Source organism: Schistocerca gregaria, chromosome 7 (genome assembly GCF_023897955.1).
Source record: "Schistocerca gregaria isolate iqSchGreg1 chromosome 7, iqSchGreg1.2, whole genome shotgun sequence".
Classification (NCBI taxonomy): Eukaryota; Metazoa; Arthropoda; class Insecta; order Orthoptera; family Acrididae; genus Schistocerca; species Schistocerca gregaria.
The window spans coordinates 165,039,137-165,064,140 of record NC_064926.1 but is presented as its reverse complement, the minus strand read 5'-3'; the positions used below and the strand labels follow the sequence as shown (position 1 = coordinate 165,064,140).

The following is a 25,004-nucleotide window of genomic DNA, read 5'->3' as shown; positions in this document are numbered from 1 at the left end:
AAAAATAAAACCTGGCAGTATCATATATGATCTCATGGACTGAAGAGAATAAGTAAAGCTGTTCTCAAACGGGATGAGGTAGCTGTCATCGACGTGAACGAAGCATCTAAAACCAACCGCTTGAGACACAGTGCCTGCTTAAAGTGATTTGCAGTTTCAGCGTTCTTCAGTTGCAGATGTCGCCTGTATCAGGCCCACAAACCACACAGTTTGTTTACAAAAATGGACGGGCGTAAATTCCCACTTTACGTCTATTAAAACACACATTCCTCCCCTTGTTCACATACTAATCACGTTGTTCTGTCTGTGGCAAACACAAAAAAAAACCATGTCAAAGGACACGTTGCAAAATAAAAAGGGAAGTTCCTGTTCAGTAAGTAAAGACATCAGCTTATAATACTTCCATTACAAAAGAATTGCAATATTGAGAATCTCTACATGCCCATGTTTTGACAAAATTGAGTTACCTGTGATTTTGAAATTTAAACATATAAGCCTATCATGATACAAGGAAGTTCCATTAAAAATAAATGGCAATATTGAGAAACACCACACGCCCATTTTGTTTTACGAAGTTATCTGTGATTTTGTACTTTAAACATGTATGTAGGCTGACCATAATACAGAGAAACTCCGTAAGATCTGGAATTTTTGTTGTTGTTGTGCAGCCATTGTATCCCTTGAAACGAAAAGAAACTTCACATGTACAAAAGTTATAGGCATTCTCAAAATTGTATGATACCAGCACTTCTTTAAACAGATAGCGTAATCGATATGCGCCTATATATGACAAGCAAATGCACGACTTAAGGTAATTTCTGCTATTCCTACCAAAAGCCGGCCACTGTGGCCGAGCGGATCTAGGAGCTTCAATCTGGAACCGCGAGAGCCCTATGGTCACAGATTCAAATCCTACCTCGGGCATGGATGTGTGTGATGCCCTTAGGTTAGTTAGGTTTAAGTAGTTCTAAATTCTAGGGGACTCATGATCTCAGATGTTAAGTCCCATAGTGCTCAGAGCCATTTGAACCATTTGAGCCTACCAAAAGAAGAAATCGGACAGAATATCTACACTGACATATACAATTGATCAACATATGTCAAAGGTTGAGACTATTTTTTATTTTATACGTCTAGTTCCGTATGGTCAAATTGAGAAGCAAATCTCCAATGTCCTGGAACGTGTCAGTATGTTAAATGACAACATAAAAGTAATAACAGATAAAATAAAATGTTTATGAACTCAAAAAAGGACAAGCCATAACTTTAAGTAAAAGCAATCAACGATATAACAAAGGAATCAGCTTAATTTTTCAAGGACCACTCGAAGAAGGTGTGACCCATGAGGAAACTCTTCAGTTTGATTCTGCCTAGCATTAACTGAGTCAAAGCTGCTAATTCTTGGGAATAAGCTGATATTGTCAACAAGAAACGTCAATATATATACTGAGAGAGGTCAGTGTCACAATACCCAGACTAGTGAACACAGTTCGACCTGAGGTTCGCGAACTTACACCACTTATTGCCCGAAACGCCCGTTTCTGAGCCAAAGATATCCTTTGAAAATTGTTAGAGCTACGCCAAAATATAATAGCATACGACATAAGGGAATGAAAATATGCAGAGTAGGCTACTTTTCGTGTCGAACGATCACTTGCTTCAGAAACTGTCCGAATAGTAAAAATAGCAGCATTAAGTCTTTGAATAAGATCCTGAACGTGGGGTTTCCTCGACAGTTTGTTATTTATCTGAACACCTAGAAATTTGAACTTTTCAGTTTCACTAATCATCCCATTCTGTGAAATTAAAAGTCAGGTTTTGTTGAATTCTGTGTTAGAAACTGCAAAAACTGAGTCTTACTGTGATTTAGCATTAGTTTGTTTTCTGCAAGCCATGAACGTTTGTCATGAACTGCACTATTTGAAACAGAACTACTGTTGCACGCAACATCCTTTACTGGCAAGCTAGTGTCATCAGCAAACAGAAATATTTTAGAATTACCTGTAATACTGGAGGGCATATCATTTATATAAATATGGAACAGGACTGTGTGGAGTATAATTCCAAAGAGAATGGAAAACAGGCACAAGTCGGTTAATTTCTGTCCATTACCGTAATAATGTTTGAGTGAAGTAATGATTTATGAATATTTATTACAAAATATTGAGAAAGCACACATGTTCACTAAATAAATTTTATCTTAACGTTAAGAAAACGTATCATGATTGTGTTCAGTGTATTAGTATTCTTCCCTCAGCATTCATTTGAACGAAAAATGAGCAGAAAACCAGAATTTCAGCACAATTATAAGGCCTCAAATGTTTCTTGTATCTCCTGCAAAGTTTAGTTTTTTGGACATGTGGAATTTCTCAATATTGCTATTCAAGTAGTGTGATACAAACTTACGATAGTCTTCCACGTAACATAAAATTAGTTCATCATTTTCTCTTTTTAATAAACCCTGGAGGTGATGTTCCCAGTCATTTTATTACAGAAAATCGTACAATCAACGTCGTGTTTCCGAGAGATCGTCAAGGAGCTGGTATTCGAAATGTCACATTTTCATGTGAGCTTTCAATAAGCAGTTTTCAGTGGCTGCCAGTCTAAATTTGTACAGTCTCACATGGTTATTTGAAGCTTCTGTTGCTATTGGCTTTTGTAATAAATCTATGGTTAATTGGCTGATTAGATGTAATAAATTACGTTGCAACAAAATGTCTCTCCCAAATTCAATCAGAATATTGGTTTTACAAGGATAAAAAATTCTTTTGAATGTTCGATACTTTTGCTATACATGACATCTATTTTAAGCAATCACTGAAGGCCATATATTAATAATCATTTCACTTCAAACAGAAATTCTCAATAGTAAGGAACACATTGAGCAATTCATTAACTTCCAAGACTGTAGACGTTATATGTTTACAGTTTATACACCATTTTATCCCAATGTATAACAGTGATGTCACATTATTGTACAATATGACAGGATTTGCTATATCTCTCTTCAGTGAAGTTTAGAAAGTTTTCTGTAAATATATGTGTTCAAGAAAATTTGTTACTATAAATGTGAAACCATATAAAAGTTTCAGAGAGTTCTCATTCATAGAGACATCATGAAGATGTCTGGATGTGAAATGAGATAGGCCAAACAAGCAAAGGAAACAATATTAAACTCAATAAACCGTTTTCCCAGAAATTTCAGATAGTAGTTTTGGCCTAGATGCTGAGTACATAAAATATGTTGGTTATGTGTGCTTAATGAAAATAATGAAACAATATGTTCTATGAAGCTTAGATAAGATAACTTTTTATTGAAGAAAAACAATATTTCGTTTTTATGCAGTGGAAATGAATGTATTTGCAGTAATACTAACATTTATAAGAAATGAAGAAACTAAAGTTTAATGGAATATTCCATAACAAGCTACACAGGTAGATATAAATTTTGAACTTTATTTCTGTGTGCTTTCTGACTTCTTTCTTGCAGATGTCTGCAGTTACTTCACACATGAAGAAAATTAGATAAGAATTGAGTTATATATTTATTATTAGTATTAAGATAAAACTCTTTCACAGACTGTAATCTGGTTTAAAACTATCACAGTTAATCAACAGAATAAATAATCTTCTAATAACCAGACATGAATGCTTTGTTTATATCCAAAATCAAAATAATCAAATGTTTAAGGAAATTTGATGCAATTGGTAATTACAAATGCTATATACCACTGATATGTACAGTCTGAGAGTAAAGATAAATCAGTTGTAGCAAACACTGGAAAACTAGAGAAACTTCCAATGAAGACTGACATTTCAAGTTTTTATTTTTAGATATGTTAAAACTATAAATGAGATGTATGGAGTAACTGAAATACCAAGTGTAAGATTTTCCAGAATATGTAAAAACATTTATCTCACATATAATACCTAAGAAATAAGAACTTCTGTATTTGATACACTTCCATATTATTATTGTATGTATGGAGTAACCAAAATAAATGTCTGTTCAGCCTTTGATTAAATTATTCTGAAAGTATAATGAATATATAATCATACATTAATGGAAAATATAACATTTGAATATATGGATCATCTCCAGTTAAAACTCATAAGCAAGTTCTTAGTATTCAATTTAATATGTATATAACACAAACATCAGAACTAAAAAAAAGTTTTCATTTAATATGTTGATTGCCGTGTGGCTGCTGTCACCCATAACAGAGTCTCACACCTAACACTGTAGCCCCTCTTGGCCTAGCAGTGCAACATCCATCACTAAGCATGCGGCAGACATGTTAATATATTCCTGACATAGAATGTTATGATATAGTGGATGTAACGTTAAATGGTAATCAGTTACACTGCATAATTTCTTCACTGATAACTTCTCTGTTCCTTAACTGTCAGATAGATGTGAAGTGTCCAGTCCATTTGTTGAATCAATAATATAAAATGGATTATGTATATCTCATTTGTTGACCAGTTTTAGACAGTAATTTTAATCAGCCAAGAAGTTTCATTGTAATACACACTCTCCCGCAAAATTGAATATTCATTCTCTGAATCATATTTTTATTCACATCAGTTCATACAAAACTTACCCCACAACATGAAAAAAACATGGATGTTATGCTGACTTTCAAAAATAAGTGGTTTCCTATGAGGAGAAGTAAAATTTTCAGTTACCTTCTCCTCTTGGGAAATAGCTAACCCAGCCCTAAGAAACAGAAACAATTTTGTGATGTTGCTTCTATTAGATCAAATATTGTCAATGCTTCTTCAGGTCTAAATAAATATGAAGTTCTAAACTATTGAAAACAAACTTCATAAATCACAGGTAGACACGTAAATGTAGAATCTGCAGCTGTTCCAACGTAACTGCGACAAAATAATTGTTCTTAATTAATAGTTAGCCAGATGATTAAAGCTATTCATCACCCTCTGTTATTTATTCATTTACACCAGTAGATCAGTTCTGCTGCAATTACGCTCTAAGATAGCCACGTCGTCGAAAGTCAGCAATCTTTAATCCGACATTATGTTAAAAATCATTCATAATCTGGTGATGTTAATGATTTCCATACACTGTTTGAAGAAAACCAGACATAAAATGTTCTCAAGAAGAAAACTCGAACGAAGCGAGATCTTTTATTGAAGTGCAGTTTTTTTAACCCATACAAAGATATACAAATTAACATGAACAATTTGACGTTTATTTTCTTCGTCAGTCTTTTTCGCCTATGTAGGGAGAGGTCGGAAAGCAAGCCATAAGCCATTTTTGTTGGCAGTTAGAAGAGACTTGGGATCCATCTCGATAGACTTGGAGGTAAGCGGTGTGCAACATATTTCCAGGCTGAGAACTATGGCCGCCAAGCCCATCTTGACCTGTGACAATGCAAATCGCTGACCTGGAAAACGTTAAATGCACGTTATAAAGACATAGAGTACATTTACACAAGCAAATAATGGAGACATTCCTATAGAATGAATTAGGATAGACCGCTATTCGCCACATAGAGGATGCTTGAATAGCAGACTGACACACTTAAAAACAGACTGTTCGACGTTTTTAGCCATCGGAAAAAGTCCTTCTTCAGATGAAGAAACACATAGCCTGTCCACAGGGCACTGAGATGAAAGTGGTCATATGCGTGAGAGTATGTGAGTTGTATGTGTGTGACTTCGCGTGTGCGATTGTGCATGTGTGTGATTCTTCATCTGATGACGGACCTTGTCCAATAGCATAAAAATATCAACTGTCTACTTCCAAATGTGCCTGTCCGCTGTTTACAGCCTCCTCCATGAGAAGAGCAGTAATAAATCCCCTTTCATGTCGCTGTTCCAACCCGGATTTTCCATTGTTAGATCTTACTGCAAATATTACTGGAGGAAAGTAATAACAATATCAAAGATTCGCTTGAAAAGCAACATTAAATTAAGTAGCTTGACAGTCGTTAACAAATGACCATACATCGTACAGTAGGCTATGATACCACAACAGTATAGAAACTGAAAACTACATTCAGACAAGTAATTTCCAAATAGCTAGAATTGTCACTATTCCAAGAATTGTATGATGGTCAAAACAAATATAAACGGAATTTCTAAGGCAACTATTGTATACAAGGACTCCACAAACCACAGACAAAGACAAATATATGTAGGGTCTCAAACTGTTCCAACATATCTGCCATAATATGATTGTTATTCACAAATAATTCCCAAGATGTTTACCCCACGCATAGTGACAGATTTAAAAAAATCAATATAACAGCTTTCAGACAGATGAAAGATAGCTAACAACTCCACTTTATGGTACATAAGCGTATTACCATAACAACTCGATACTATAAGATTCTATGATGCTTCAGATGTGTGCACTTCATTTCAAAAATCGACGTGGAGTACAGAAGCACTGTCTACTCCTCAGTATTTGAAAGTTATCTTGGACTGATATTACCGTTTATAAGATCCAGTATGTTATTACACACACAGAGATGAAAATGGCATAGTCCCAACTCTCATTATCAACAAATTGGCAGCCAAATTTGTTAATAGTTAGTACTCGTTGTTTATATGTAATAATTTTAAATGACATTCCTGATAGCAGCTGTTCATAATCAGAGGCTTCCGGTTTTTGAATCTCAGTTCTTGGTGTCAGTTTTCTGCGCCTGAGTCAGCGTTGTGTGTTTAAGCTTTTCCTGCCAAGTCGGATGACTACAACCCTTAAGAAAATCTTCTAGGTGATTACCAGCTGCGTTTTAACACCAGCTGTAAAACGTTACTGTTCACCTGGAATTGGAGCTCAGACGTTATACAGTAAGTATTACGTGGAGTGAAAGGTAAATCTCAATGGACCATCCTGTTGTTCTAACATAGACAGATCTCCAGCGTGAACACCAAAAGCCCTGATGTTCAAGGACTCTGACTTGGTTGTGAGTAGAATCAATGGATAGCGTTGTTCACCTTCAGATCACGAATATCTTATAGGCGAACTGAAATGGTTAAGGGAGAAATATGGTTCAACTTTTTGTAATATGTGTTCGTAATCCGCGTGAATTTTGTAAGGGACGTCATTTTCCGCTTATCAATTGAGAAATTTTTGTTCTGCTACGTTGTCAAGCACAAATACTCATTGTCATGACAGGAACAGATAGAAGTTATTAGTGAAATTGTGACCAAATTTACAGCAATGTAGGAAACAGCCGTTATATCTGATACAAGTAACGTAAGGCCCAAACGTGTGGTATTCACTTGAATGTGGACGTCCTCTTCTTTTCCATTATTATTCTCATTATTCAGTGTAACTCGCTTCTCCTGGATGTTTTAACTCTACCATGTGAGATGGCCGCCGAGATCTTAATGAACTGAGTACCAGATCCGAAGTCGTCCTTAAACTGAAAACTCCTTTCCGTTTTAAAAGTATTGAGATACTTCCGTTTCTAGAGATTCCTTTATTACACTGCCACAGAAACTTGAAACATGCACCACGACGCTGATTTTGTCGTATCTTGTGTCACTAGTTTACTCCAGACAGTTCTCGGCAGCCAACTAATTTGCTTAATTCTTTTGCAATTACCTGTATAAGCGAATGACATGATTCGCAAGTAAAGTTGAGACACTGTTCACACGCCAGCCTTCTCTAATACCGCCCACGGACCTCTCTCCTAAATTGTTTTCATCTATGTTCGGCGTCAATTATCTCCAATGTTGGCTTCTGAGAGAATCTGTGAAGACTTAGGAAAGTCCAGAGAGTTCCTGGTTTACGGTCTGGTGCTCTGAGAAATACCCTTATCTATTACAATTAATTTTTCTCGCAGTCGTGATAAATACACTGAACCAATTTATTCTAACTCTTGCCAAGCAATGTAGTTATTAATTAGTTACAATTGTCAAGTTACTGCTGTGCCTCTGCAGTTATGCTGGATAGAGTCCCCCCATAAAGAAATAAGTGTTAAAAATGATCATTATAGCTAGACCTAAATGTACACAAAAATTGATTATTCTAGGAATAAAGTTCACGTTAGTACTTACAGCCACCATCATCTTCAAGTTAATTTCGTGTCATCATATCTCACAAATATTTGTAATATAAGTAGGACTTCCTAGTTACCGTTGATTAACGGTGTATATTTTTCTTTGCAAATACAGGTTATGTAAAACATAGATGCCAGTACTCCTACAAACCATTAAGATCGTACTACATTAGATTAACATTTTCCAAACAGGGATGTTACATTCCGTAGACAACGAAAGAATGCCACCCTCCTGATGTGTGCTTCTTTAGGCAGTATAAGTTCTACATAAGAACGATCGTCTATATCCCAAGACTAAAATGTGCAAAACCACAAGTAAAGCTACATGATTGTCATTTCACTCTAAGATTTCCTTCTGTTATACAGTCGACTTTCTTCACCGAAGTACACGGCTATGTTGCACTATGCTTGGCTGAAGGGGAGTTGCGACATTGACGCACCAATATCATCGTTTAAAAATGTAATTAGTGTGGCGTTTGATGCTCGACTGATTTAATGAAGAAGTGATGCTGAATGTAAAAAAGTAGTTTTAGTCACATGTCATATTGTGCTGTTTCATTTTGCTTCGACTGCATCAATGAAATCGCTCATCTGTGTTTGTTGTTCAGAAAGCAGAGGGAAATGTAGAGATAAGTCATGACATTGCAATATGTGTGGGTTTGGTCCCATTACTTCGATATTTTGTTTCTTCTCGTTACCAAAATTCCTTTCTTGGATCTTGAATACGTGATCATTTAAATGGCACTCGTGATAAAGCACGCAGATTTGTATTCGAATGGTTCTAATCATTGGTTTTGCGATGAGTGATTTACATTGTAAGAACACTTTCTGCGTTTCTGATTGATCAAGGCCACGCACTTCCGTTAATAGTGTAGACTATCCACCTGACGAAATTTGCTTTTTTTGTGAGGTTTGCCTCCTTACATAATCAGCTGACTGTAGTGTTTATGTCAGTCACAGTAATAACATCTTCTTTTTACATCAGCCATTTCATATGTACCGTTCTGGAGAAGGTTAGCGCGTTGTGCAGCGTGAACAACGTAAGCAATGAAATGGAGTTTTATTGTTATTCAGCTAAAGAAATTCTGTTGGGGCTAATTAAATGTAGTGAAATCAATGTACATAAGTTTTTAACTAGGCTTTTTTATGTGGAAAAGCCATCATTTTCGCCTGATAAGTTATGACGGAAAATTAAAGCCACCATCTGATTACGGATCTTCGTTTTTCCCACAAATTTGCGATTTACTGACTGCTTACCATGATATTTCATGCAGAAAAAACATTTCGTAATTTATTATGTTAGAATCCCTACAGCAGCAGAGTTACCGACGCAAGCTTGTAAGGATTAAGATGAAGTTTAGAGAGGGCTTACTTTCCGTTGTCATTTTGTCTCATCTAACCCTTAGTGGTGACAATCGCTCACAACTTCGCTGGTCTACAATGCTGTTTGTTGATTCCATCGAGAGGTAGACGCTCCAACACTGACAGTTAAGTTTCCATCCTTCCAGGAAGTTCTGGTAACAGCTCAAGCAAGGCCATGGAGTTCCTCCATCCGGAGAGGAAAATTTGGTGGACGGAATGCAGGCTGCAGTGGTGACCATCGCTCATCATTATTCTGTTCGTTTCTTATTCTGTGTTCAGCATCATCACGAGGCAGATTTCATCCACAGTCACAACAACCCGCAGAAACACGAACACCCCGGATTAAAAATTAGTGACTTCCACGAGACTTTGTGTTAATTCCATGTAACACTACCTGTAGTCTTTTTAATGGCCTAAATTCAGGAAGGAAGAGAATCCACGAGTTTCTCAAGCTATGTATATATGCAGCTGAAGTTACTCACTGATGACTAGATCCCGTAGAGGAATGAAATTACATATACTTTTACGATATTTCGTTTCACCCACTCTTCAAAACAGTGTGGAACATTTTATGTGGGACTGATATTGGATTATTTAGCAGGGTAGTCGAGGTTTGATAGACTGCCTGAGAGTTCGACGAAGCCGGAACGTACGGGCGCAGCTTGCAAACACGGCCATTGTCGTCTTGGAAGACGGGAACGACCACAGCACACTCATGATGAGGATGTAGGAGAAAGGGCAACACTCGATCAACAAGAACGTTGGAATAAAAGTCCTGATTCAAGTTCAGGATAAACCGAGTCAGTGATCCACGACATGAGTAGAAAATCAGCAAAACATCGCAGAACCACATGTGACCTGCTCTACATGCCAGGTGGTTATAATAAAAGTGAAGCTATTCACGGAGATACAGCGTTGGCTGGTAGACGGGCTAAGGCGTTAATGCGGAACTGATTTATGCTGGAAAAAAAAATAGTTCAACTTCTGGCCACCGGGCGCAAATTTGACGCTGTACATCATCTCGTCCAAGTCTTCGGTGTTCGTATTGAATTAGACTAGGTTAGATTAGATTTACTTTCATCACAATTGATCCATAGTGAGGAGGTCCTCCAGGATGTAGAATATGTCAGAAAAACAATAATACATGACAAATATTCACAACTAAAACAAATAAGCCAATGCACCTTCCATAGGTTCCAAGTGGAATGATCGTCATTTTTTTTTTTTTAGTGAACACTATACGCAAAGATGATTTTACAATACTCATTTAATAAGATCACATTAACGCACTGAATTTAAAATAAAAAAGGTTTTTTTGTTTATAAGGTAATAAATATATAATAGAACTAATACCGTACTTATTTACAATGAACACATTACTACTCTGAAATGGTGCAGAAGTCAAATTATACCTTTAAGCTTCTCTTAAACTGAATTTCATTGGTTGTTAAGCTCTTTATGGCTGCTGGAAAGTTGTTGGAAATGTGTTATCCTGAATAATGCCCACCTTTTTGTACAAGAGTAAGAATTTAAATCCTAGTGAAGAGTATTCTTATTTCTAGTACTGATTTCATGAACTGAGCTGTTAGTTTGAAAAAGTGATGTATTGTTAATGACAAATTTCACTAAGCAATAAATATATTGGGAAGCAGTAGTTAGTATCCCTAGTTCCTTAAGCAGGTCTCTGCAGGACGTTCTAGAGTTCACACCATATATAACTCTTGTTGCACGTTTCTGTGCTTGGAAAACTTTAGCTTGGCTTGATGAATTACCCCAAAAAATAATCCTATATGACATTATGAAGTGAAAGCAACCATAGCATGCCAGCTTTTTCATTTTTATATCCCCTATGTCTGACAAAATTCGAATTGCAAATAGAGACTTGTTTAGACACTTGAGCAATTCTGTGGTGTGCTCCTCCCAGTTGAATTTATTATCAAGCTGTAATCCCCAGAATTTAACACTGTCTACTTGTTCTATGTGCTTGTCATCATATGTTAGGCATATACTCGTGAAACACCCCATACAAGTTCTGAACTGTATGTACGAGTAGTTTGTTTTTTCAAAGTTTAGTGACAAATAATTGCCTAGAACAAATGATTAATGCCCACAATTATTTCATTAGACGATGTTTCTAAGACTACATTGATTTGCTATTTATGGCAATGTTTGTATCAGTGGCAAAACAAAACAAACTTGGAATCTCGTAATGGTACTGATGAATGGTCATTGATATACACAAGGAAAAGTAAGGACCCTAAGATGGAACCTCATGGGACCCCACATGTAATTAGTTTCCAGTTGGCTGACGCCTGTCTCTTTCCTAATAACAACCTTCGTCTCCTGAACAAATTATTTAAGCAGCATCTGGTTCAAATGGCTCTGAGCACTATGTGACTTAACTTCTGAGGTCTCCAGTGGCCTGGAACTAAGAACTAATTAAACCTAACTGACCTAGGGACATCACACACATCGATGCCCGAGGCAGGATTCGAACCTGAGACCGTAGCGGTCGCTCGGCTCCAGACTGTAGCGCCCAGAACCGCACGGCCACTCCGGCCGGCCTAAGCAGCATCTAATAATGAAATCAACATTATGCATTTCCCACTTGTTTGGCCTTTTATGTTTACGTACCATTCCTAATTCATTACATACTGAAACATTTTTATACGTCTTTCTTGCATTCACAGCGCCGGATTTGCACCTGATGGCCCACTCTGGACTCTGGACTCAGTGAGTAGCTGCACCTGAGTTATAACTACCCAGTACATCATTCACTTACTGTCGATTAAACACCTCATTGGACACTCGCTGGACTCTACACTTTGCATCATTAGGAAAGAGGTAAAATCGCTTTACGGCGGTAGAGCGCGGTCGTGTCGAATTCTTGGTGAGCCAGTTCATCAGTGCATCAGGAACAAAAAAAGTATAAATTTCAAGACCGAAAAGATGTCTTCTCCAGAAGTTGATACTTTTTCAAACTCTATAGGATGCAACAAAGTGCAAAATGCAGTCACAGACTTAAGAATCTAGCAGTCCAGTGGGCATGGCTGTTCGATAAAGTGTCAAACAGGAATAATTCGAGCATCTTAGTTCGGTTCCAGGCTTCTGAAAGTCTACTCTATCGGCTAATTGGAGGGTGGTTTTCGGAGGTTTCCTACATTCATGTAGTTTAATTTCACTTAGGAATCAATGTAATCTACTTTAAAAACATCCACTGGATGCGTATTAATTGCTTGGCATACAATAATTTGGTGTACTTCCTGTCAAGTGTAGCTCTCTATCATCAATTTCAAAATCAGCTAAACAAAAACGCCAATTGCAGAATCTCCCTCCCTAAGCTTCTATTACGCTTCTATTCTCTTCTTGTCTGCTCTGTTTATCGTTCACGTTTCAATTCCATATAAGGCTGCACACCCGACATATACTGCCTAACACTTAGATTTGTGTTAGATGCTAACAATTTTCTCTGTTCCAAAATGTCTTTGTTTCTTAATGCTAGTCCTCATATCCATATCTTCAAAGTTCTTTGGCTGACAGAATTACGCTGTCATCGGCAAACATCAAATAGCTTTTATTTTTTCTCCCTGAACTTTAATTCATTTTTCCAAATTTCTCTTAGATTTACTTTAAATCCCATTCAAACTACAGACAGAATCACATGCAAAGATATCACAATTCCTGCTCAAGTACCATTTCCTTTCAAGTCCTTCAATTCTCAGAACTCCAGTCTAGTTTCTATACAAGTTGTAAATTATGTGTTTTATGCTTATTAAGTTCATAATTTCGTATGCACTGAGGTGGCAAAAACCAAGGGATACAGATGAAGTGAAAAGATTTACGACGTAATTATGGCCACGTGCGAGGAATTAACAGACTTTCAACCCAGAATGGTAGTTGGAGCCACACGTAAGGGACATTGCATTTTGGAATTCGTTAGGGAATTCATTATTCTGAGATCCACAGCGTCACTAGTGTGCCGAGAATGGCAAATTCCAGGCATTACCTCTCACCATGGCCAACGCAGTGGCCGCCAAGCTTCACTTAACAACCGAAAGCAGTGGCATTTGCGTCGAATTGTCACCGGCAACAGACAAGAAATACTGCGTGAAATGATCACATAAATCAATGTGGGACGTACTACGAACGTAGCAGTTAGACGAAACTTGGCGTCAATCCACAGTGGCAGTAGGCGACCGACGTGAGTTCCTTCACTACACTACTGGCCATTAAAATTGCTACACCACGAAGATGACGTGCTGCAAACGTGAAATGTAACCGACAGGAAGAAGACGCTGTGACATACAAATGATTAGCTTTTCAGAGCATTCACACAAGGTTGGCGCCGGTGGCGACACCTACAACGTGCTGACATGAGGAAAGATTCCAACCAATTTCTCATACACAAACAGCAGTTGACCGGCATTGCCTGGTGAAACGTTGTTGTGATGCCTCGTCTAAGGAGAAGAAATGCGTACCATCACGTTTCCGACTTCGATAAAGGTCGGATTGTAGCTTATCGCGATTGCAATTTATCGTATCGCGACACTGCTGCTCGCGTTGGTCCAGATCCAATGACTGAATTAAGCGAAAGCTTTTGACAAAGTTGACTGGAATATTTGAATTTATAAAGTAAGAGGGGTAAAATACAGGGAGCGAGAGGATTTACAACTTGTACAGAAACCATAGGGGTTAAAACAGTCGAGGGACACGAAAGGGAAGTAGAGAATGAGAAAGGGATGACACAGGGTTGCAGCCTATCACCGATGCTGTTCAATCAGCACATTGAGCAAGCAGTAAAAGCAAGCAAACAAAAATTTAGAGTAGGAATTACAGTTCAGGGAGAAGAAATAAAATCTTTAAGGTTTACTGATGACACTGAAATTCTGTCTGGAACAGTAAAGGACTTACAAGAGTACTTAAACGATTTGGACAGTGTCTTAGGAGGATACAAGAAGAACATCAACAAGAATAATGGGCTGTAGTCGAATTAAATCCTGTGATGTTGAGTGAATTAGATTAGGAAATGAGACACTTAAAGTAGAAGATGAGTTTCGCTGCTTCAACATAATTTGCAGAAAAATAACTGATGACGGTCGACGTAGAGAGGATATGAAATGTAGACAGGCAATGTCAAGAAGAGCGTTAGTGAAGCAGAGAAATTTGTTAACATCGAATATAATGTTGAGAACTCTTGCCTGAAGATATGTCTGAGTTTAGCCATGTCTGGAAGTAAAACGTGGACGATAAACAGTTTAGTCAAGAATAAAATGGAATCTTTTGGAATGTGGTGCTACAGAGGAATACTGAAGATTAGGTGGGTAGGTCACGTAAGTAATGAGGAAATACTGAATAGAACTGATGGAAAAAGAAAACTGCAGCTAACTTATCTAGAAGAAGGTCTCAGATTATGAGACACATTCTGAGACATCAATGGATCACGAATTTAGTATTGGAGGGAAGTGTGGGTGGAAGATGGGGGAGGGGTAAAAATCGTAGAAAAAGACCAAGAGATGAATGCAGTAAGCACATTCAGAAGAATGTAGGTTGCAGTAGTTATTTCAAGATGAAGAAGCTTGCACGAAATAGTGTAGCATGGAAGGCTGCACCGAACCAATCTTCAGACTGAAGACCACAAGAACAATGCGATACTACCACCGTCTACGCATGTGCACATCTCTATCCCATGACTTTTGTCTCCTCAGTGTATACTACACTGTAGGAACGTAAGCAGAAGACAGCAGGCTCTGTGATTGCTATATACTGAACCAGTTGAAATAGCAGTTTATATTTTAAACTGTTATTATAGGATAAATATGGCTACATTCAGACGAACGTCTATCGTCAGAAAGCAAATCACTTGCTGCTAATGGCTATTTCAAGTTGTGAATGTCGACAATCGAGCAATAACGCCACCATTACAATTCCAACACAAAATCGCTTAATAGTGATACTTGCTCTTACCATTTCCCCTGTGATCCCGTTTCTCACCAAAACCATCACAAAACTTTTCACAAATATTCGGCTCTCATCTTAACCGTATCTCGTACTCCTTGTGATATATGTCCTATTTTCACCATATTTCTTCACGACAAACCCGGCAGCTTCCATGGCAGGCCGACGGCTACTGTTGCTATGGTTACGAACAAGTGTGTATTGCCAAGGGCCCCGCTACCAGGGGGGAAGTGATCAGATGATTTAAAAGTCGGTATTACGAAGGTTTTTAACAGGGTCTAAACTGGAATTTTTTTATGAGTACTTAAAACCGCCATTCTCTATCAAAACTAATCCATACTCCCTGGTTTGCCTCCCTCTGGTTTGCCCTCTCCATTGTATCAAATCAGTACGCATGCGACAGCAAGCAATAACTATTGCGTCGTACGAGTTAAACTGAGAATATTCTTTGTACTCCGAATTTCGGAGTACAAACATTATCAGGTTCGAATGCATAAAGCTAGTCGGAGGATATATCTACCTCACCTGAGAATGTCCTCAGCGTGAGGATTGTAAACAAAGGACATTCTCCGCTTTCGTATGAATAAAAGAAGAGAAGTGTCTCACAAATGGAGAACGTCTGCAGTTTTTTGAAACGACCTCTGTATCATACTTAGAGCTGAGAAAGTTCTGTTGTGGTTGTTACCTAGCATTTTTAGTGAAAACGGCAGAATTTATGGTGCTCGAAAGGCGGAATAATTGGCCAAGTGCAAGTAAGATTCGCGCACTGAGGCTAGATATCTATATATACTTCACCGATCCTAGGGATCTAGAAGCTCAATGATTGTTGCCTGTTTCCGATGTAGATACTGGCAAGATATCGGTCCAGGGAATTACTAGACCGAATCAAAATCTCTACAGTGGTTTCACAGATTCAGCACTGTTAAAAAATTCCCAAAACATTTTGCATTCGAACTTATTCGAACTTTTTTTTGCTGAGAAAGAAGGCGACAGTGGAATTGGGAAAGAGATGCAATAGTTATAAATACTGGAAGACAGAAGACAGTGGTTGTGGTACAAGAATAACGAAGGAGACAATGGTAATGTGAGAGAAAGAGAGGGACTCAGTGACGGAACAGTGCTAGGAAAAGAGTGAAGGAGACAGTGCCAGTGAGAGAGGAATAAAGAGAACGAGAAAGTGGAAGTGGGTGAGAGCCAATGATAATGAGAGACAGACTTTATGACAATGACGAAGAAAAGAGAGTGATAATGTCGGGCGAGCAGCATTGGAAAGGAGTGGATCAGATAGTAGCAGTAAGAGAGAGCAAGAGGTGACAGTCACAGTGAGACGGAACTGTAGTGGTAGGACAGAAAGAAGGAGAATGTGGCTGTGAGACAAGAGATAGTGTCGGAGAGACACAAAAAGAGAATGACAGTATGTTAGGCCGAATGATTGAGTGAGAGAACGACTTATAGCGATGGAATAGTTAAAACGAATTACAGTAGGGGGAGCTTGTGGGTGTGAGATGTGAGTTACACGTCAGAAAGAGCGCAAATATGTTCGCATGCCAAAATATTTGGGAAAATTTTTAATGGTGCTGAGGAAGGTAGAATGAGGCAGCTGGCATCCCACTTTTCAGTCAAAGTCTATTAAACAGGAGCATATTCGCCTTTTTGTGCTAGAATAGAAACATTTTTCGGCTGGCCTATCTTACTAAGCACCTATCCCTATCCTGAGGCAAGGGACCCAGTGCCAGTGGCAGATAGCTTATCTAAGGCTTCTCAGGGACATCAAAAATTTTATTTTCATTGTTTATGTAAGCACTAGAATTGGTTCCGGGAACAATGATCATATGAAAGCTAAGTCGCTCTGTTCGTGCACAGCACCCAGAAATCAGTAGATACAGGGGCCCAGGTAAATGCTGCGTTTCTTGACCTCCGGAAGGCATTCGATCAAAGTCCTAGCGTCGTCTAGTGAGCAAAATGCGAGAATACGGAATATTAGACCAACTCTGTGACTCGATTTAAGAGTTTCTAGTAAACGGAACACAGCATGTCACTCTTAAACGAGAGAAGTCTACAGACGTGAAGGTTACCGTGCGCGCGCCCCAGGGGAGTATTATGCAAGGTGGGACAAATAAAAGTGGACTGGACGAGTGGTTACGATTGGACGTGAGTGTATGAACGTAATCACACCCCACGAGCGTACACTACGTGTATGCCCGCCAAGTTGTCCACACGTGGTTCAGAGCGTAGTTAAGGCTTTGTCAGTGTGAGTGGAGCAGGCAAAGGGGACGAAGGTACTCACAAGAGGAGCAGCGGGTGTTTGTGTGGAAAGCTACGTGACAGCAAAGTCGTGGAAACGGTGTGGTCATTTGTTTGCTGAGAAGTTTAATGCTGTCAGAGAGCCAAAATAGAGTGGCATGCAAGGGTTAGTCCTAAAATGGCGTCAGAGAGGATCCGTCTTGAACAAGAGACACGCTCAAGATAGACACTCAGGATCTCGGTACGGGCTTTTGTCGAAGTTTCGCGAACATACCTTCACCGAGGAGTCAAGCAGTATATTGCTCCCTCCTACGTATATTTCGCGAAGAGAATACGAGACTGGAATAGAAGGAAGAACCGATAGAGGTACTCAAGGTACCCTCCGCCACACACCGTCAGGTGGCTTGCGGAGTATGGATGTAGATGTAGATGTAGAAGTCAAAAAACATTGTGAAATGTACCCGCACGCCAGAAAATGTGTCTCAGGTTTACAGAAAAATACTTCAGAGGCCAACCAAATCAATCCGACACCTGTCCCTTGAGATCGGCATATTACTTCGATCATGCGGACGAATATTCCACCTGGACCTGTTCTCCTGGTACCGTTTATTTTCCCCACCCTGTAGAACCACCATTTTTCACAATACGTATATAAATGACCTAACAAATATCGTCTGAAGTTCCACAAAGTTTCTCGCGGAAGGCTTTCCTGTTGTATACAGGGACGTCGTGATGCTAAAAAATTGTGTGACGTGCTGGAAGGCCTAGAGAGCATCAACAGTTTGTGCAGAGTGTGTCAATTGTCCCTCAACATGAACAAATCTAAAATTTTACGAAAACATGCGCAGAAAGACCGGTTACTGCGGGATTACACAATTGCAGAACAATCACTGAAAATAGTTGCTTCCATAAAATACCTAGTAGCACGCGTACGGAAAGTCTTGATGTGGAGCGATCACGTAAAACTAATCACGAATATTGCAAAGGTCAGAGTTAGTGCATTGGAACAAACCTCAGAAAATGCAGTCCGTCAACAAAGAATGTAGCTTACAAAACACTCGTTCGACCAATACTTGAATATCGCTTTTTATTGATCTGTACCAGATAGGACTGATAGAGGAAGAACACAAAATCCAAAGAAGAGCATCACGTTTAGTTGAGATGCTCAGCCAACTCCTGTCGCACGGTATGCTGTGCCGTGTAGTTTCCGTGGGAGTACGTTCGTAGAAAAGTCAGCAAGTATATTGCTTTCTCCTACTTACGCAGATATCATGATGATAAACTCGGAGAGAAATCGAGTCCACACGGAGGCATAACAGCAACGCTTCTTGCGGCGAACCATATGCGAATGGAATAGAAAAAGGTGGGAGTGACAACGGCACACAAAGTAACCTCCACCACACACCGTAAAGTGGCTTGCGTATTATAGATGTAGATGTACTTATGGATTTCATATAAGTAGTTGCCAAATTTTTAAATCTAAAATGTTGCGATAATCTAAATGTTAAGCGGCTATAATCTTAGGTGAAAATTAAACATAGTAAGACCATTATTACACAAACTGTGTATACGTCTTGGGGCAAAATATCCAGAATATATTCATCCAGTATTTATGGATGAGAACATTTATCGAGGCCCAACAAACTTCAGACATTATTTTTTCAAAGATTTTCGAAACATTTTCCCGGTGAAACCTAACCCCCACCTTACACACACACACACACACACACACACACACACACACACACACACACACACACACACACACACTCACATACACACATACACAAAATAAAAAAATTGATAAGTTTATCACTTAGTCCTGTTGAAGTTCAGGATCGGGCATAATCTTTTGATTTATTACTGCTTCTAGTTGCTACAAATTTCAGGCAATATTCATGTAAACCGCTGAATGTACCTCAACACTGTAGCATTGTATGACACATGGTTCAGGACACGTGATGTCACAAACACTGAGATGCATGAAAAATTAGTTGTTATTTTAACCGGAGGGCAATTTATCGAGACGATACTCACTGAGTTTTGGTTTTGACTTTTCATTAGTGTGTGGGTGAATAATTCAAAACTAATAAAACTAACATACACTGACGGGAATAACATCGCAACACCAAGAAGAAGTTGTACGTCATAAACGAAAGGTGGTAGGCATGTTTCTACATCTAAAAGAAGATGTCTATTCAAACTGCACACCAGTCCAGGAAAAGTGGCGCTAGTAGCGTCCCTGTGAGGTCATGAATCAGATTTTTTTATGCACGCTGTAAGAGTAATGGGCGTTAATTATCTTTAATACTGGACGCGATGAATTGATGTCAGTCAACAATGCCTTTAAGGCGACAAAGATGCTATTATCAGTGAAATCGTGTAATAGGACTACGAGAAGCTGGATGTTCCTTCTCCGATATCGCAAAAAGACTTGGCAGGAACGTGGCCACTGTACATGACTGCTGGCAGTGGAGGTGACGAGAAGTACGGTCGCAAGAAGACCGGATACCGGACGACCAGATGGCACTATCGAGAGGGCAGACATCGTGTTTGGCATATGGCTCTGGAGCATCATACTGGAACTCCAGCTGCATTCTGAGCAGCAGTTGACACCATAGTGAAACAGCGAACTGTTACAAATCGGCTATTTCAAGAACAGCTTCCATCCCGATGCTCCGTAGCATGTGCATTCCACTGATTCCAAAACCACTTCCCCTTGCGAGTTGGAGGGCAGGGTGGAGGTCTGTTGCGTTTTCCAAAGTCAGCTGGTTCTGACAGTGATGACCTTGTGTTGGATAGTAGGAGGCCAGTTGAGGGCCTGCAACCATCCAGTCTGCGTGCTAGACACACTGGATCGACACGTGGAGTTATGGTCAGGGATTCAATTTCGTATGTCAACAGGATCAATCTCATGGCTACCCAACTCACCCTGATAAACATTGTACGTCAGTCTAGTCATTCTATCTGCTTGCTACCATTCATGAACAGCAAGCCAGGGGAGGTTTCCCAACAGGATAACACTCGCTTACATACAGCTGTCCTAACCTAACATGCTCTACAGAGCGTCGACATGTCTTCTTGGCCTGCTCGATCCCCAGATGTGTCTCCATTCGAGCGCATATTGGACATGATCGGATGACAACTGTATCATCATCCACAACCAGCATTCACCGACTCTCTGGTGATCGACCACGTGCAACAGGCATGGAACTACATCCCATAAACTGACATCCAGCAGCTGTACAACACCATGCACACACTCGTTTCCATCTTGCATGTAACGTTCTGGCAGTTACATCGAGGTCTAACATTTGCAATGGCTTATCTTGCGCTTACATTAAACTGTTACCTTGCAAACCTACCTCTTAAATATGTCACCTAGACAAATGTATAGTATTCCTGAAACTTCATTATTCTACATTAATTATTTTTTGGTGTTGTGATTTTTCCCGTCTATGTAATTATGGTTTTGAGTCTTAAAGGTTTTACATGCTTAGCGTCAGTTATTTGACACATTAACTACTTTGTAGAGTTTAAAGCTATTTTGTAGACTCATCTTTAAAGGATCAAGGGGGGAGTTACTGGTTTACTACTACTAATAATAATAATGTCGTGTGACTAGGGCCTCACGTCGGGTAGACCTTTCGCCTGGTGCAAGTCTTTCGATTTGACGCCACTTCGACCCCTTGCGCTTCGATGGGAATGAAATGATTAGGACAACACAACACCCAGTCCCTGAGCGAATAAAATCTCCGACCCAGCCGGGAATCGAACCCGGGCCCTTAGGATTGATATTCTGTCACTCTGACCACTTAGCTACGGGGGCGGACGCTGGTTCACTACTGACACGCGCAAGAAAATGACGCTGCAAGCTCGCGATAATAAATCTGTCGCGTGCATCGAGCCTTAAAAGCACAGTACTTCCTCTGAAAACTCACCCAAACAGGAGCGTGGTCCCAATCCGAAAGGTGTGAACGCTTGCATCGAGGTGCGGTCCTTGTTGTCTGGTGAGAAACGTTCAGGGTCAAAGACGTCCGGCTCTGGGAAGTAGCGAGGGTCGCGGTGCAGGCCGAAGATGGAGACAACCACTGTGGTGCCGGGCTGCAGCGTCACGGAGCGGCCGGCAGCTGTCGTCAGGGGGTAGGCCGCCGTGCACGTCTTCTCCAGGTGCCCTCCAGGAGGGAACAGCCGCAGCGTCTCTGCACATGCGCGGGAATGGGTCTTCTGTGACGTCACACCCAGTGGTTCCCGAGCTTATCTTCACAGAGCACATTTCAAATTACAGGTAATGACAGAAAGTGCGGGCGGAGAGGGGGGGGGGGAGGAGGGGATGATATCTCAGGGACCTTCGTGAAGTTTCCATTCGTGTTCAGCTGGCATTCGCAAGAGATCGTTCGCGTTCCATTGGCATTCGCTAGTGCTCGTTCGTATTCCACTGGCTGTCGGTCTTTTAGAGAACAATCAAAGGAGCTATACGTGCTCGCCACTTCACCGCCAGCACTGCAGAAGGATTTCATCTGCTCTCATGTCTGCTTCTACTGCTGACATGAATTGCGTGAGTGATGGACTGGTGTGAAGAGAATGTAATGTTACTGACAGAAGACAATACAGCAGACGGACAAAAATATCGAAACATCTCGATAAATGCGTGCTTCAACATAAATGCAGATACCAGCCAAGCTTTCAGGTTCCTTGTTGTATTTGACCAACCGTGCAATGTCCTCAATACGTTGCAAGTACCAGCCGTGGTCAGAACAGTGTTCTGTGTAGTAGTGAGTCGGAGCTCAGTGACTTAGAACCTGCGATAATTGTTGATGCTTGCATGGCGGCTGCTTCCGTAACCAAGGCAGCTGAAGTTTTTAAGTTCGAGTGGCACCATATCGAAGTTTATACCATACACAGGAAAAACGGAGAAACATCCGCTAAGTCACCAAGCATAGGAGAGTAGGTGTTCAGTAACTGTGGCAGGTGGTACTGGAAGAGGATTGTCACGAAAAATAAGAGAGAGACAGGTGCAAAAGTCCCTGCAGAAGTCAATGTCGCGTTCGCCATCCTATCGCACCAAAACAATACGAAGACAACTCCATGAGCTGCGAACTGCAGGGCGAGCTACAATTCCAAACTACTCATCAGTGATGCAAGTGCCCGTAATAGCAAAACGTGCTGTCGAAGCCATAAAACCTGGACTACACAGCAAAGGAAGAAAGTCATTTTCTCGGATGAGTCTTCTTTCACATTGTTTCCATCTCTGTCCGAGTTTGCGTCCGAAGAATGAAACATGGTGAGGGTTCAGTGGTGATTTGGGCAGTCACTTCACGGTATTCCATGGGCCCCATGTTTGATCTACAAGTTCGCAACTATTATGTGACAATTTTGGCCGATCACGCCCATATGGTAGTACAGTGTTTATTCCTCAAAGATGGTGCTGTGTTGCAAGACGACAACGCCCCTGTTCACACAGCTCACATCGTTCAGGGCTGGATTTGTAAGTAAGATGATAGATTTTGTCATCTGCCCTGGCCATCACAGTCACAAGACCTGTAAATTATTGAGCCTGTGTAGTCTACTTTGGGGAGAAGGGTGCTTGATCGCTGTCCACTTTCATTATCGTTTCCTGTACTTCCCATTATTGTTCAGGAATCTGTTTAAAATGGTCTTGAGAATCATTTTATACAAGCATTTGTCCTCTCCGAGACGAATGGAAGCTGTTTTGAATGCCAACGTATTACACATGGTAATACGTTTTTGGTATTTCCATATTTTTGTCCACTCCCTGTACGTGTTATAGGTGCTTCAGTGATCCAAGAGATCAACAGCAGAAACGTCGAAGGAAAAGGTATATGAAGAATGTTTACTATTATGCTGATTAAAATTAAAACTTTCCGAATAAACAGATCATTCGCATTGCTTGGTTAGGTTAGGTTAGGTTAGGTTAGATTTTTTATGACAAATAAAAATGGTTTACATGGGATCAAGATATGAAACAAACAATTGCGTGATTTTATTATAGAAGTTAATTTGTAGTGAGTTGCGTATTAACGTGAAGGCTTCACCAGACCCTTACCTGAGCAGTCTCCATCACACGTTGAGAATACCTTATGTATCTTATGTATATGTTGCATTAAGCAAAACGCCAGTGATTTTTATGCTGTGTTCAACTATTGTAGGAAATCGGAAAACCATGACAATGAAAGCGGATTTAGCTAAAGGAGATAAAAAAAATTAGACTAATAAAAGATGAGAAGATGGACTTCCAAAGATAAAACAAAAGAAACACTCAATGACACGATTTGTTTTAACATACCCAACTACAGCTACGTAATTTTTGTGTCAGAATTTTTCATAAATGATTTATAGGTGTAAGTCATACAATTACACTGAAATATTTGCTGTATCCCACGTACAGAGAGTCCCAGGAGGGACGCTCAGTATTCACCGATAGGGTAGGAACGATCATTCGAAGCAGAAAGCTCGTGTAAACACAGGCTATAAAATGCAAACCTTAAGAGCTATGAGCACTTGTTCAGTAGAAGGATGTGTTTCACATCAGCGAAGATTAACAAGTGCTCATTGGTCTTAAAATATGCACGTCATCCCAAGTTTGCTGGACATTTTCTTCTTGTTTTAATCAGTACTACCACCTCTCAAAATATGGAAACCAAAGAGTAGAAGAGATGTGTTTCACAGAATGTGCTCATAGATCTTAAGGTATGCATTTGAGAGTCATGTTTACTCGACTTTTTTCTCTTCAGTTGATAGTACCTGTGATATCCCTAATCGCTAAATATTGACAGTTCCTCTTGAGGTACTTTGTATACCAACTTATGTGTGAAATTCTAAGGGGCCAGGGGATGAGGGGGTGGGGGTGGGGGGGGGGGGGGGGAGGTTGGAATTGTGGATCTACGGCCAATACAAATTCAAGTTTCCACAACATTTGCATCGCTAATTCAAAGAACTTTTTGTAAAGAAGGATATTTAAATCGTTATGGAGACATCCTGTAACTGAGAAATCTCTATTTTAAGTGGGTTATCATCTAGAATAATCGCAAAATTTCAAATGAGAGTGCTACGTATGACCATCACAGGCTGTATTCATATCGAAAGAGGAAGGAGAAATTCACCCATAATCACAGTGAGAACGTGTTTTCTCAGTGTGCTTCTAAGTGAACCACGCTTTTATGACCGGAAGATGGCTAATGACAGTCGAAAGTGGAAATATACTTTTTAAACTGTATATGATTTTGCGAGATGATAAACCAACATAAAAGAATGAAAGCAGTTCATCATTGTGGATACAAGATTAAAAGAAACCGTGTCGTTCAAGCCTCAGAAAGCTTGTTAAGTTTGTCGACAAATATGTGATTGTGCAGCAGATTTTGACGGGATGATGTTGGATAGTGG

The 25,004-nt window shown here is 39.8% G+C and overlaps 1 protein-coding gene across 7 annotated transcripts in view; it reads right to left on the bottom strand.

The window, feature by feature from the left end:
• Positions 1-5,132: 5,132 nt before the first annotated feature.
• LOC126281382 (probable cytochrome P450 6a20) overlaps positions 5,133-25,004 on the bottom strand; it is a 106,648-nt gene continuing 86,776 nt past the window's right edge. For all 7 annotated transcript variants that reach the window (XM_049980305.1, XM_049980306.1, XM_049980302.1 and 4 more), the window contains 2 exons: positions 21,542-21,802; positions 5,133-5,411 (listed from right to left, as the gene is read on the bottom strand). In XM_049980305.1, the coding sequence (XP_049836262.1) occupies positions 5,242-5,411; positions 21,542-21,802 (431 nt within the window). In that variant the 3' untranslated portion in view covers positions 5,133-5,241. The remainder of the gene's footprint in view (positions 5,412-21,541; positions 21,803-25,004) is intronic.